Raw genomic sequence first — 14372 nt, 5'->3', positions numbered from 1 at the left:
TTCATTTAACAAAACTGATGCAGCGATACCAGGTTTTCAGTCTGATAGTCGTTTATACCTCTAGCACCTCCCTGCCGCCCCCTCACCTCTCAGGATTTGAGGTAATCCCACTACTCCTAGGGGGCGCAAATCCCCCCCCCCCACTTTGGAATCCACTGTTCCAAAGTCTGCACCAGGTTGATCTTTATCATTATTGGTTCAATGTACCCATTTTTTATTTATTTCAGGAATAATCCCCAAGTTGTCTGGAATTAGATCTTTCAGACCGAGCTTTTACTCTGTCTCAGTTTCTGGGATCCAAAATCTGTTTGTTTTATTTGTGCATCTCTCTTTGCTCTGGAGCCAGGGTGAAGAATAATACTTTGATCTTCCTCCAAGCTCACAAGGAGGGGGAACCAAATGAAAATGGGTGTTTTCTGTGATGAAGGGCCCAGTTTAGCTGGACTGGCTCATTACAACCCTTTCTCTTTTCATCTTTCTGTTGTTTTAATGAGAGACCAAAGGACACAAGCTGCTCTTCCCAGGCCTACACTTTGTAAAAATCGACTTGGCAAGCAAATAAATCATGGAGGTTTTGCTTCTCGGGGCTGCGAGCTGAGGCAACCATACGCCTCAACACCAGTCCTTGGAAACCACAGAATGGAGGGTGGTGAAGCTGTTTTGGTACTTGACTCCTGCTTTCTTCCTTCCCACAGAGGCATCTAGTTGGCCACTGTGGGGCCAGGATACTGGATTAGATGGGCCATTGGCCTGATCCAGCAGGGGTCTTATGTCCTTATGCCTATGAGCATTATGTGACTTTCCTTCTGGAAATGTTTTGATTCCCACAACAACTCTGTGAGGTCTGTTCGACTCAGAGTTCGAAATTTCCAAAGTGCCAGGCGCATTTTGCCACTGGCATGGGTCCATTTGTGTCTATGTGGATATTTCTGGGCACCAGGCTGGTGACTACAGATTAAAAACCTCCGCCTTAGTCCATAGCCAATACCATTTCCATTTCCCCTCCTTCTCCTTCTTGCATACCAGGACAAGTGAATTTGTTGTAAGAGCAAGCTACTGTCAAGCAATGTAGCTGAGATCATAGAATCGAAGGATTGCAATGTTGCAAAGGGACCCCTGGGGGTCATGTAGTCCAACCCCTTGGTGAATAGGCATTCCGTTGTGGCAACCGTAACCTAGGTTTAAGGCGCCACTTGGCGCCTAGCTTATACAGGTGAAACTCAAAAAATTAGAATATTGTGGAAAAGTTCATTTATTTCAGTAAATCAACTTAAAAGGTGAAACTAATATATGAGATAGACTCATGACATGCAAAGCGAGATATATCAAGCCTTTATTTGTTATAATTGTGATGTTTATGGCGTACAGCTGATGAAAACCCCAAATTAACAATCTCAGAAAATTAGAATATTAAATGAAATCAGCAAAACGAGGACTGCAAATAGAGCAATATTGGACCTCTGAGAAGTAGAAGCATGCACATGTACTCAGTAGTTGGTTTGGGCCCCTTTTGCATCAATTACTGCCTCAATGTGGCGTGGCATGGATGCTATCAGCCTGTTGCACTGCTGAGGTGTTATGGAAGACCAGGAAGCTTCAATATCAGCCTCCAGCTCTTCTGCATTGCTTGGTCTCATGTTTCTCATCTTTCTCTTGGCAATGCCCCATAGATTCTATATGGGGTTCAGGTCAGGCGGGTTTGCTGACTAATCAAGCACAGTAATCCCATGTCCGTTGAACCAGGTTTTGGTACTTTTGGCAGTGTGGGCAGGTGCCAATGTTGTGCTGGAAAATGAAATCAGCATCCCCATAAAGCTCGTCTGTGGAAGGAAGCATGAAGTGCTCCAAAATCTCTTGGTAGATGGCTGCATTGACCCTGGACTTAATGAAGCACAGTGGACCAACACCAGCTGATGACAAGGCTCCCCAAATCAACACAGACTGTGGAAACTTCACATTGGACTTCAAGCATCTGGCATTGTGTGCCTCCCCATTCTTCCTCCAGACTCTGGGTCCTTGGTTTCCAAATGAGATGCAAAAGCTGCTCTCATCAGAAAAGAGATTTGGGGAGCCATGTCATCAGCTGGTGTTGGTCCACTGTGCTTCATTAATTCCAGGGTCAACGTAGCTGTCTACCAGGAGATTCTGCAGCACTTCATGCTTCCTTCCACAGACGAGCTTTATGGGGATGCTGATTTCATTTTCCAGCAGGACTTGGCACCTGCCCACACTGCCAAAAGTACCAAAACCTGGTTCAATGGACATGGGATTACTGTGCTTGATTGGCCAGCAAACCCCCCTGACCTGAACCCCATAGAGAATCTATGGGGCATTGCCAAGAGAAAGATGAGAGACATGAGACCGAGCAATGCAGAAGAACTGAAGGCTGATCTTGAAGCTTCCTGGTCTTCCATAACACCTCAGCAGTGCCACAGGCTGATAGCATCCATGCCACACCACATTGAGGCAGTAATTGATGCAAAAAGCACCCAACTACTGAGTACATGTGCATGCTTCTACTTCTCAGAGGTCCAATGTTGCTTTATTTGCAGTCCTCATTTTGCTGATTTCATTTAATATTCTAATTTTATGAGATTGTTAATTTGGGGTTTTCATCAGCTGTACGCCAGAAACATCACAATTATAACAATAAAGGCTTGACATATCTCGCTTTGCATGTCATGAGTCTATCTCATATATTAGTTTCACCTTTTAAGTTGAATTACTGAAATAAATGAACTTTTCCACAATATTCTAATTTTTTGAGTTTCACCTGTTTATCTTGAGTTTCTAACCCTGGTTATACTGAGAGGCAGTGATTGCCGCCCAAGGTTTCACCCAGTGGACATCATGGCCAAGTAGGGATTTGAAACTGGGACTCCCAAGTCACAGTCTAAGTCACTCTAACCACTACACCTCACTGGCAGTGCAGCACAAGATGGTCAGAAAGCTGAATGCAGTTTAATTTAATTCTGGTACAGCTTTGTGGAAGGCGTTTCAGGGGTTGGTCAAATAATTGAATGGGGGGGGGATATTATTGAGGCTAGAACAATGATGACCTTCCAACATTTTTGATGTAAGCATGCCTCTTTTGACTGCTTCCCTCACCCTCTGCCCGATTTTTGAGAGCCTGTGTGGTGTAGTAGCTGGTGTGTTGGACTAGGACCTGAGAGACCTGGGTTCGGTTCCCCCCATTCAGCCATGAAACTCATGAGGTCACTTTGGACCGATCACTGCCTCTCAGCCTAACCTACCTTGCAAGGTTGTTGTGGGGATTAAATGAGGACGGGGAAACCCATGTCTGCTGCCTCAAGCTCTTTTAAGAAAAAGGTAGGATAGAAGTCCTATAAATAACAATAACTTTCATACAAAGGTCTTTTTCCCCCTCTAGAAAAGCAGCAATGTGAGCAACCATGAAGCAGTGGACCCGGGACCTCTTTCCCCCCTAATCTTAATGTTAAAGCTTAATAAGCATTTTTCCTTTGTGTGCTGCGCTTATTATTTCGGAGGAAAGTGTGGAATCCAAAAGGTGCTGTGCCCGGTCTGCAGGAATGAAGCTTCTACAAATTTTAATTGCCAGTTTTGCATACTTATCTCTGCAACCTTTCCATCTTTCCTAGATTACTCCTTGGCTGTACAGAAATTCTCCCAGACTCTCCAGTCCTTTCAGTTTGACTTTATTGGGGACACCCTGACAGATGATGAGATTAACATTGGTAAGTGCTTCCTCCTGTGTGTGTGTGTGTGTTGCTGCTTGAAAATGCTGACACACTAATCATGAAGTTCCTGGGAAGTCCGTTATTGATAACATTCCTGGATTTAGGACACTTCATCGCATCCTTGGGTGGTTTCCAACAAGTGGCATTTAGAAGCATTGCTGCCTCCAACTGCAGAGGCGGAGCATAACCTTCATGGCTAGTAGCTCTCAATAGCCCACTCCTTCTCCATGAATTTGTCCAGTCCTCTTTTAAAGACAACCAAGAATTCGTGCAATTGGCAAAAAAGCTGGGTTAATGAAAACCAAGCTAATTTTGTGGGGGGCGGGGTGGGCACCCCTGCACTGTTTCCTTTAAAAGCCATTTGGGGAATTATCTGCCTCTAACTGCTGCTGTTCCACCAGCGGTTTTGGAGACTGGAAACTGCTGCTACGGTGATATGAGAAGCTGAGGGCTGTGATCAAACGAGCTGGAAAGTCTTAGCACTCTTGGAAAACTCTGGAAATGATAGGAAACAGGCAGATAGTGTCATGCTAAGATGAGTCAGAGGAAGAGCAGGAACACAGGGACGATCCTGAAAAGCCATGAAGATTCCACTGTCTTATCTTTGTTTCAGCCTTGTGATGTATGACAGGCATGGGGACATAAATAATGGCAAAGGCCACTTACTTGCCACCTTACTTGAGGTGGTGGACTTCCTTCCCCATCTCCTTCAAGGCATTCTTGTTGCTGCAGGATGTTTGTTCCAACTGATCGAACCTTTTGGCTCATTGTTGCAGCATGCAAGAGAGATTGAAGGATCTGTCATTTCTGGTCAGGCCACTATCATAGTTCAGTTAAGAAATCCTTGGCATAAGAACATAGCAAGAGCCTGCTGGATCAGGCCAATGGGCCATTTAGTCCAGCATCCTGTTCCCACAGTGGCTGAATAAATGCTCACAGGAGCAGAACCTGAGCACAAGAGCCCTCTCCCCTCCTGTGGCTTCCAGCAACTGGTATTCAGAAGTATTGTTGCCACCAACTGTGGAGGCAAAGCAGAGCCATCCACAGCATCCCCCTCTCTAAATTTGTTCAACCCTCTTAAAGCCATCCTGATTGGTGGCCATCACTACCTCCTGTGGGAGGGAGTTCCACAGTCTAACTACGCCCTGCATGAAGAGTCATTTTTTTTCATCCGTCCTAAATCTCCCAACATTCAGCTTCATTGGATGACTGCGAGTTCTAGTGTTATTTGGGGTGTGTGGGTGTGTGACATATACAACGAAAATAAATAAAAATGATCTGTGTGCCATTGCAGTACATAATTTGCAACCCCAGAGAGTCAGTCCCAAGTAACTCGTTTTTGTTCTTTTCGCTCCTTCGTAGCTGAATCCTTTAAGGAGTTTTCAGAGCTGCTTCAAGAGGTGGAACTTGAAAGATCAATGATGGTGAGTATAGGCGGCCCTTTGTTCCTCCATTGGCATAATTACACTTAAGGGCTGTAGTCAAAGTGAGTGCATTCAGATTGAATCCAAATTCTCACTTGGCCTTGAAGCTCACTGGGTGTGACTGGGGGCCAGTCACCACCTCTCACCTAACCTACCCCACTGGGTTGTTGTGAATGAGGAGGGGGAGAATCATGTACACCACTTTGAGCTCTTTGGAGAGAAAAAATGGGGATTGAAATGCAATAAATTAAAGTTCATTAATTATATGTTGCCTTACTTTCTTACTTTTATCTACAGGTGCAAAATGCTAGTGATTTACTGATCAAACCGCTGGAAAACTTCCGCAAGGAGCAAATTGGATTCACCAAAGTAAGCTAATTCCCCCCTGCCCCCTTCAATTTGTACTTAGGAACTTATTTGTAAATTTATATATTTAGCAATTTATAGAGCGCTAAAGAAAAAAGGAAAAATAAAATAAAAACTTGTTGCATAAAGTAATTACGTAAAAGCATTTACATAAAAATATTACGTGGTATATTTACATAGAATAGAGTAATATGTTTATCTGCTGAATACAGATAAAACCAGCAGAATTAAAAAACAAACAAACAGGTATACAGCCAACTCTTGATTTACACACATCCAATAGACAGGTGACCATGCGTGTTTGGCGCCAAACCTGGAAGTGACCCAAAAGGCATCTCCAGGAAGTGCTGAGAGGCACTTCCTGTCTGGAACCCTGGAGAGCTTCTGCCAGTCAGTGCAGACAGTGCTGAGCCGAATGGACTCACGGTCTGACTCAGCATAAGGCAGATTCCTATGTTTCAGGTGGCAAAGACTAGGGCAGTGGTTCCAAAGAAAAAAATTCAAGCCCCCCTGCCCCCCCCAGTTCCATAAATATGCCCCCAGTGCTACCCTACCTTATAAAAAGCATTTGCATGACCCACTAAAGAAGATAATAACACAATGGAAATTGTGTTATTCACAATCTAGTGAATAACAATCTTGCTTCAAAATCTAGTTAAAACTATTGAATTTAATGAATTAGAGCAAAACTGATGCTCTTGATCCAATGATACCAGCTTTTCTAATTCTGATGGTCATTTACATATCCAGCACCCCTCCCCCACCCTTTTGCCTCTTAGCACCTGGCTAAGTGATCTCCCCTGACCCTCCTGAAGGGGCATTACCACCTGTTTTGCAAACCATGGGTCAAGAGCCATTGTTCAAATGCAGTCGTCTGCTGGTGTAACGAAGATGGAAAACCATTCTAAATTCATCATTAAAACTTTATTACAGAAAATGCAAGCAGGGTCAAAACACTCTCTTCCCTGTATCCTCCGCAAAGCAGTCTCTCATAGAGTGTAAAAGTTCGCTTTGTCCAGTACCAAAAAGTCAAAGTTCCCCATTAGTCAGCAGGCTAAAGAAATTGGCTGTGGACAAGTGCTTGAAATGGAGACTTCTTGGCAAACACACAAGCTTGGATTCAGCCCAGCCCATCTGGAGTCATTGACATTTTAAGTTGCAGACAATAACGCTTGACACTTTGCCTCCTTCCTTGTCTCTGTTTCCAGACTTCAAAAGTTTAAAACAAACTGCCATAGTGGAAATAATGCTAAGGCTGTTGTAGTTTCTCTTTGGGTGTTCACAAACAGGGAAGTGAGAGTGACCACACTCATTTGCCCCTAAGAACGTAAGGAGAGCCCTGCCGGATCAGGCCAGTGGCCCATCTAGTGCAGCATCCTACTGTCACAGTTGCCAGTCAGATGCCCCAATGCAAGCAGGATCCAAGCACAAGCCCCCTCCCCATCTGTGGTTTCCAGCAGCTGATATCAAGAAGCATTACTGCCTCAACTGTGGAGGCAGAGCATAACCATTCTGGCTAGTAGCTGTCCATAGCCCTTGCCTCATCCATTAATTTGCCTATCCCTCTTTTAAAGCCATCTAGTTTGGTGGCCATCACTGTCTCCTGTGGCAGAGAGTTCCATAGTTAAAACTATGTGCTGCATAAAGAAGGACTCTTCTGTGTCCTGATTCTTCCTTGGATGTCCGGGAATTCTAGTGTTTTGGGAGAAGGAGAAAACTTTCCTCTACTCACTTTCTGTGTGCCATGCATAATTTTATAATATTCTATCATGTCGCCTCTTCACTTTTTCTCTGAGCTAAAACATCTCAAACATGTGGGAGTCATGTTAAAAAGGAATTCAGTGGATATTGCAGTAGTGCAAATTAACAGCACCAACTTCTTTGCATTGTTTTTTTAAAAACATAACCAAATTCCATAGCACATGGAAGGAACATAGGAAGCTATACCGAGTCAGACCACTGGTCCATCTACTCTGAGGGCAGCAATTGCTCTCCAGGATTTCAGATAGGGTGTATCTCATAGGCGATGGTGGGGATTGAACCTGGGATCTTCTGCATGCAAGGCAGATGCTCTACCACTGTGCTATGACTCTTCCCCCTAAAACAGATGTTTCAGCAGTGGGATTCAAGCCCACGCCTCCATATAGAGAACAGAACGCCCAGCCCCACTCTTGGGACGTCTCAGTTATCCTCCTTGAGTCTAGGCAACCCCCCGCAATGCAGGAATCATTTTGCCCAACATGGCACTGCATAATGAAGTTCCACCAGACTGCAAATAAACGTTCTTAGTTTTCCACCTGGGAATCTGCACCTCAGGCATTATCTTCTCTGCTGGAACTGAGGTACATGTTCTTTCGGACCACAAAGAAAAATTAAAGTCTCCTAGAGTTTTTCCATAGCTGGGCGATTGAAATTCTGGCCCCACCCAACATCCAAGTCAGAAGTTCCTTAGAGCACACATTTCCCACTTCTCCATCCCGTATGTTCAATAAAGTGAGTTGTGGTGAAACCACAATAGTGCATTTAATTATTTTAGAGATTTCTTGATACACCTCATTCCAAAATTATGAGACCCATGAGCTATAGGTGAATTGCTGCATGTTTTTGAGCATCTGTTTCTCATAGGAGGTTCTGAGGCTGTTCCCTGATCCCTTTACAGACACAAACTGCCTCCTGCTGTGCACAGATGTTTCCCCATTGGCCCTTTCTGTCTCAAACTACTTGTAAAGTGCTCCTCCTTGTGGCTGGGCTAGAGATCAGAAAGACCTTCCAAAAACTGCAGTGGTGGTTCCCAAACTTTTCCATGGTTCCATGATACCCCCTACCCTACCCTTATATAATCATTGTTTGGAATAGCAGTTTGCATGACCCACCGAGGAAGACAGTAACACAATAAAATTCGGAACTGTAACAATTAGCTGCACATTTATTCAAAATCCAATCAATTGCTTAGCTTAATTGATTCAACGAAACTGATGCCGGCTTTTCAAAGTTTGATAGTCATTTACATCTCCAGTGTCCCCTGCAACCACCTTGCCTCAGCACCTCATATATAATCCCATTGTCCCCCATGGTGTGTTACCTCCCACTTGAGGAACCACTCTTGCAGATAAACCCTTCAATAAACCCTTTGTGTGTGCATTGGTTGAGGTGGAGCAGCATTGGCCAACATGATACTTTCCAGATATTGTTGGACCCCCAGCTCCCAGCAGCTCAAGCTGGCATGGTCTTATCCCAACCATGCAAAAATATATATAACAAATTCCAGGTGGCTCTGGGTGTGTTAACACCAACTCCGGGCATTCAGTAATGCTTATATAACCACTGGCAAGTTTCCCAATGGGAGAAAATATGCTCTCTAAAAATGGTTGGAGGAAGGTATCAGTTCTGCACATACAACCCTACACACAACCCTAGAATCATAGAACTGCAGAGTAGGAAAGGAACATCTGCTTCAACCTCCAGCAATGCAGGAATCTCCACCAACCGCTTTAAGTATCCTTAAGGCAGCTTAGTCCCAGTGATTTTCAGTGGGTCTTGGGTGGCGTAAGTCCAAGGGCTTGGTTTGTATATAAGATGAAATCCATCTGGCAGCACGTCCCAAGCTGCCAGCATATTGCAGCTGTTACAAAAGCCATATTGGATCTAGAATGGGCGATGAACTTTCTCTTTAATAGAAAAGCTGTTTTTTATTTCTTAGAAAGAGGCCGGCTGCCTGAAAATGCAATGGAGCAGATGGCCTCCTAGACTCCTTTATATCTCCCCATTTTTAATTTTTTTTTGCAGTGAAGTTTACTAAAAGCCGTTTGTTGCTAGCACAGCTGGCTCTTGTGTGTGTCTAGATAAGGCTCCATCTGCACAAAGAGGAGTAACTTCTCCAGGATGATACCCCTTCAAGAGTGCAGTTGGGAGATGATAAGATAGCTGAATGCTTCCTCAAGGAAAAAGGGAAACCTCTCCATGTAGAAAGCTAGCATCTCTGGGTGAATGGTGTGGTGGAAAACGCCTCGCCATGATTCTATGTAGCTGCTTATAGAGGCAGGTAGCTTTCAGTCTTGTAGTCCTCCATCTCACCCTCCCCTATCCAGAAAGTTCTTCCTTGTGAACGCCAAGGCAACACCATACATTTAAAGTGCTAGGATACCACTTCGAACAGTTGTGGCTCCCACCGATGAATTCTGGGAGCTGCAGCCTTGTTAAGGGGGCTGGGAATTGTTAGGAGCCCCAGCCAATCCTCTCACAGAGCTACAATTTCCAGAGTGGTTTAACAGTCACAGGAAGTACTAGGAATTGTAGCGTTGGAGGAAAAATAGGTGGCTACAACAATTATAAAGTAGTTTAATGATTGGTTCCTCTTCAGAGGAAACTAGAGTTTGTAGCACTGGGAGGAGAATAGAAGTCTCATGGAATCATAGAACTCCCTGCATATAAACCACATAGTGTATTTCACCACATACTGGTCACCACCGCATAATTGTCCCTTTTATGGACCCCAAAATTGCTCCCAGAGCATTCCCCGCATAATAGTTGCAGGGGTGATTCTCAGCGCATGCATTCTCAGTATCAGTATATCTCCGTACATGGTCAGGGGGCAATGGCGGTTCTGAGGAGGCCCTCTATTCCTTCCCCACAGGACTACAATTCCCAGAGTGGTTTAGCAGTCAATCCCTCTTCACAGGAACTCTGGGAACTGTAGTTCTGTGGGGAAGGAAAAGGAGGTCTCCTAACAACTTTCAGCACCCATAACAAACCACAACTCCCAGAATTCTTTGGGATGAGCCAAGTCACAATCTTCAAGACTTTCTTACTTCCCTACAGGGTGGTTGTGAAGTTAAAACATGGCCATTCTGAGCTGTCTGGATGAACGTTAAGTGTACAAATTTTAGAAATATTGTAACCAGTGCTTGCTTCTGAGACTTTTTTTTAAAAAATGAAGCTTGGAATCATGTGGAATCATGTCCTTAATGAGAAGGATTCCTCTGTGAAAATGCAGAGCTCCTTTCCTTCACTACTAAAATTCTGCAGAGCCAGTGGAGAGTGCCTTTTAGGGTCAGGCTGGAAACCCCTGACATCTGTTCCTTAAAAATAGTACTTAACAGTTGCTCACAACACAATGATTTTGCATCTCCTTCATTTCTAGGAACGGAAAAAGAAATTTGAGAAGGATGGGGAGAGGTTTTACTCCATGTTGGATCGCCATTTGAATTTATCTTCAAAGAAAAAAGAATCCCATTTGCAAGAGGTAGGTGAAGAGGTTTTCAGCACTTGAGAACCATACTTTGTAAAGGTAGCCGTGCTGCTGTTGTATTAACATCCCCATTCTGTTTCTCACCTAGGCTGACATGCAGGTGGATAAAGAGCGGCACGTTTTCTTTGAATCTTCCCTGGAATACGTCTATCAAATCCAAGAAGTGCAGGAGAGCAAGAAGTTTAGTATTGTGGAGCCTGTAAGTGAACATCCCTGCAACCTTTGTTTCCCTCCAGATTGCCTTTGGCACTGAAGCCTGTGTCACATGCTACAGAAACTTAATCTCCATTGGACAGGAGTGGCATATAATGTCTTACTGCCTCTCTTGATGTTGTCTGTGGCTTGCAAAACAGTAATAAACAATAAAAAATGATGCACTGGTTGCCAGTTTGCTGCTGGATCAGGCTCAATGTGTTAAGGTAAAGGTACCCCTGCCCGTACGGGCCAGTCTTGCCAGACTCTGGGGTTGTGCGCCCATCTCACTCAAGAGGCCAGGGGCCAGCGCTGTCCGAAGACACTTCCGGGTCACGTGGCCAGTGTGACATCGCTGCTCTGGCGAGCCAGAGCTGCACACGGAAACGCCGTTTACCTTCCCGCTAGAAAGCGGTCCCTATTTATCTACTTGCACCCGAGGGTGCTTTAGAACTGCTAGGTTGGCAGGCGCTGGGACTGAGCAACGGGAGCTCACCCCACCGCAGGGATTCGAACCACCGACCTTTCGATCGGCAAGCCCTAGGCGCTGAGGCTTTTACCCACAGCGCCACCCGCGTCCTCTCAATGTGTTAGTATTAGTATAAAACACCCGTAACAACTTGTGACCACCTTACCTGCAATATTGCCTTTCTCCATATGCACCCCCTTGATCTGCAGAACTGGCACTGTTTCAGGTGACACATACTCCCCGTTCTGCATTTGTAAGAACTCAAATATTTTAATGGGACAGCGCCTACACTCTGGAACTCCCTGCCTATTGACATCAGGCAGATGCCTTCACTGCATTTTTTCCGGTGCCTGCTAGAAAATGTTGTTTTCTTTAGGCAAGCCTGTCCAGACATGTAGAATGTGGATGTCTGTTTCAATCTGTTTTTAGTGTGTTGCTGAGTTTATCTTCTGAGTGTTTGAGTTACTGAATTTTATTTTCCTTGCAAAGAGCTTTGAGGTTTCTTTTTAGTCTGCTGTGTATAAATTTCATGAAATGAATGAACGGACATATAAATAAAATACGACTTGCACATTCTCAGCTTTTATATATAAAGGCTGCAGAACCCAGTGCTCCTTGGCTCCGTTTTAGCGCAGAGTAACCACAAGTACATTGAGAATAGATGTTGTGTGACCCTTGCCTCCCGGTCACCATTCCCTTCATTAACTCCTTCATTTCACCCGACACCTGGAGATATTCTGTGTTTCCCAGAAGCCAGGGCAAGAGACTCTCAAATCCAGGTATGGGAACATAACTAGGAGAAGCATTTGTTGTTCCTGATTCTGCATCATGCCCAAAGCCATTCTGGAATCTTTTATAGCACGCATTCTGGAATCTTTTATAGCAGGCACTAGCGGGGAATTCCAAAAGCAGAATAGAAACCAAAAATATTTGACTTTCAAATGGATAGTGTAATTTGTGAGTTTGGCCCTGTCGTGCTGAAAATGGGGTGAAGTCATCCTAAAATTACCTTTTGGTCCACCAACATGTTTCAAGATGGCACCTGTCGTCCAAATGTTGACAAAAATGGCTGTCCCTACATTGAGAATCCTCTTGCTGAGTTTGGTTACGATAGGCTGAACCTGTGCCAGAAAACAGCCAAAGTCATGCCAAGGTCAGGCTGCTATCTTGATTCAAAACGGTGCCTGCCATCTGCCCCATAACTTACCTTGAGAGGTGTCCAGACCGATAGAGGACAGACAAACCCTTTTCCAGAATATGTAGCAGATGCTTCTTCAGAAAAGGAGATGTGTCCAATGTCTTTCTTGTCCAACTGTCAGAATAGAATCAGCAGGCCGGGAGGATTTTTACGCACTGTGATTCTGGATGCACAGATCTGCTCTTTAACTTAGAAAATGTTGCCTCTTTTGTTCACAGGTCTTGGCTTTCCTCCATAGCCTCTTCACCTACAACAACCTGACTGTGGAATTGACGCAGGATTTCCTGCCATATAAGCAACAACTTCAGCTCAGTCTGCAGAACGTGAGTTTGCTTCCCTCCATCCTGTCTTTCTTCTCCTTCGCTCCTCCTGCGGAAATGCTTAGTGCCATATGTCTTGTAAGAACATATGAAGAGCCTGCTGGATCAGGCCAATGGCCTGTCTAGTCCAGCATCCTCTTCACATAGTGGCTGAACTGTTACCTGTGCAAAATCTGCAACCAGGACCCGAGCACAAGAGCCTTCTCCCCTCCCTAGGTTTCTAGCAACCAGCATTCAGAAGCATTGCTGCCTCCAACTGCAAAGGCAGAGCATAGCCATTGTGGCTAGTAGCCTTTGATAGCTTCATCCTCTTCCATGAATTTATTAGTCCTCTTTTAAAGTCATGTAGTTTGGTGGCCATCACTGTCTCCTGTGGGAGGTAGTTCCATAGTTTAACTGTGTGCATAAGTATTTCTTGAATCTTCCTACGTTCAGTTTCATTGGATGTCCACAGGTTCTAATGTTATTGGGGCAGAGAAGGGGGGTTCTCTATCCACCTCTTCAAGGCCATGCATAATTTTATGAACTTCCCACCAGTTTCTGAACTACGGACTTGCAGTCTTTCCCAGGATCCACTTTGACCAGGAATCTGCTGCATTGCAAATTGTGTTTGTTCTTCCATTCTTTTTGCAAGGCGACTTGATTCCCCATGTGGCTGCTTTGTTGCTAACAGAGGCCATCATCTGAGTAGCTGCCTTCCCACCTATCTCTTTTCAGCAGAGAGTTGTTTGTCCACACTTATTTCTGGCAACCAAGAGACCTGTGTGTTCTTGCTGTTTAGCGACTGCTGGAATGACTTGGGCACCAGCAATCTGGTGCCTTTGAGAAACTGGATAGAGGTGGAAGAAGCCCTCAAGGATCATCTGGCCCAGTGCTTGCAGTCCAGGAACTCCAGGGAAAACCTGTGGCTATGCTTGGGTAGATGCAAGCAGGGAGAATGTTCGCAGCCTTTCCCCCATTCAGTGACTGCATTGACTGCATTGTGCTCAGGTGTTCTGTTCCAAGGGTTTGGCGTATACGGAAAAACCATCCCCTTAGAACTGCCCATGCACAAACATATTTACCTTTCTGGTGCTGGTGCCCCGACCAGGCCTCATCTGGTAAGCAAGGCAGAGAGCTTACAGTTTGTGTGCATTTAATTTGCGCAATTTCAACCTAGTAGCACAAGGTTGAAATTGTGAAAGTTAAATGTTCATAAGTTGCAACTGTACTGTTTGCCACTACGTACTGCTGCCGTCCACTTTCTGTTACCTGTTTTTTTGATGCAGAGGGCTGCACTTGAGGGACTTTTTGTTCTCATCTTGCAAGGCAGCCCTCAGTCTATTATTTTTGAAGAGATGGTTTGAACTACAACTCCCTTCAGCCCCAGGCAGCATGCATTGTAGTCCAATCCGTCCAGAAGACAACAGGTTGCCAAAGACTGGCACAGGCACTTT

General features: G+C 44.8%; 1 protein-coding gene across 2 annotated transcripts in view; it reads left to right on the top strand.

The window, feature by feature from the left end:
• Positions 1-14372, top strand: part of OPHN1 (oligophrenin 1) — a 118208-nt gene that overhangs the window by 34538 nt on the left and 69298 nt on the right. For both annotated transcript variants that reach the window (XM_083722166.1, XM_083722167.1), the window contains 6 exons: positions 3621-3716; positions 5082-5143; positions 5441-5512; positions 10650-10751; positions 10846-10956; positions 12835-12939. In XM_083722166.1, coding sequence (XP_083578292.1) covers positions 3621-3716; positions 5082-5143; positions 5441-5512; positions 10650-10751; positions 10846-10956; positions 12835-12939 — 548 coding nt within the window. The remainder of the gene's footprint in view (positions 1-3620; positions 3717-5081; positions 5144-5440; positions 5513-10649; positions 10752-10845; positions 10957-12834; positions 12940-14372) is intronic.

The sequence above is a fragment of the Podarcis gaigeae genome (genome assembly GCF_964106915.1).
Source record: "Podarcis gaigeae genome assembly, chromosome: Z".
NCBI lineage: Eukaryota > Metazoa > Chordata > Lepidosauria > Squamata > Lacertidae > Podarcis > Podarcis gaigeae.
Note: the sequence above shows the minus strand (reverse complement) of the source record. Positions and strands in the feature narration are given on the sequence as shown.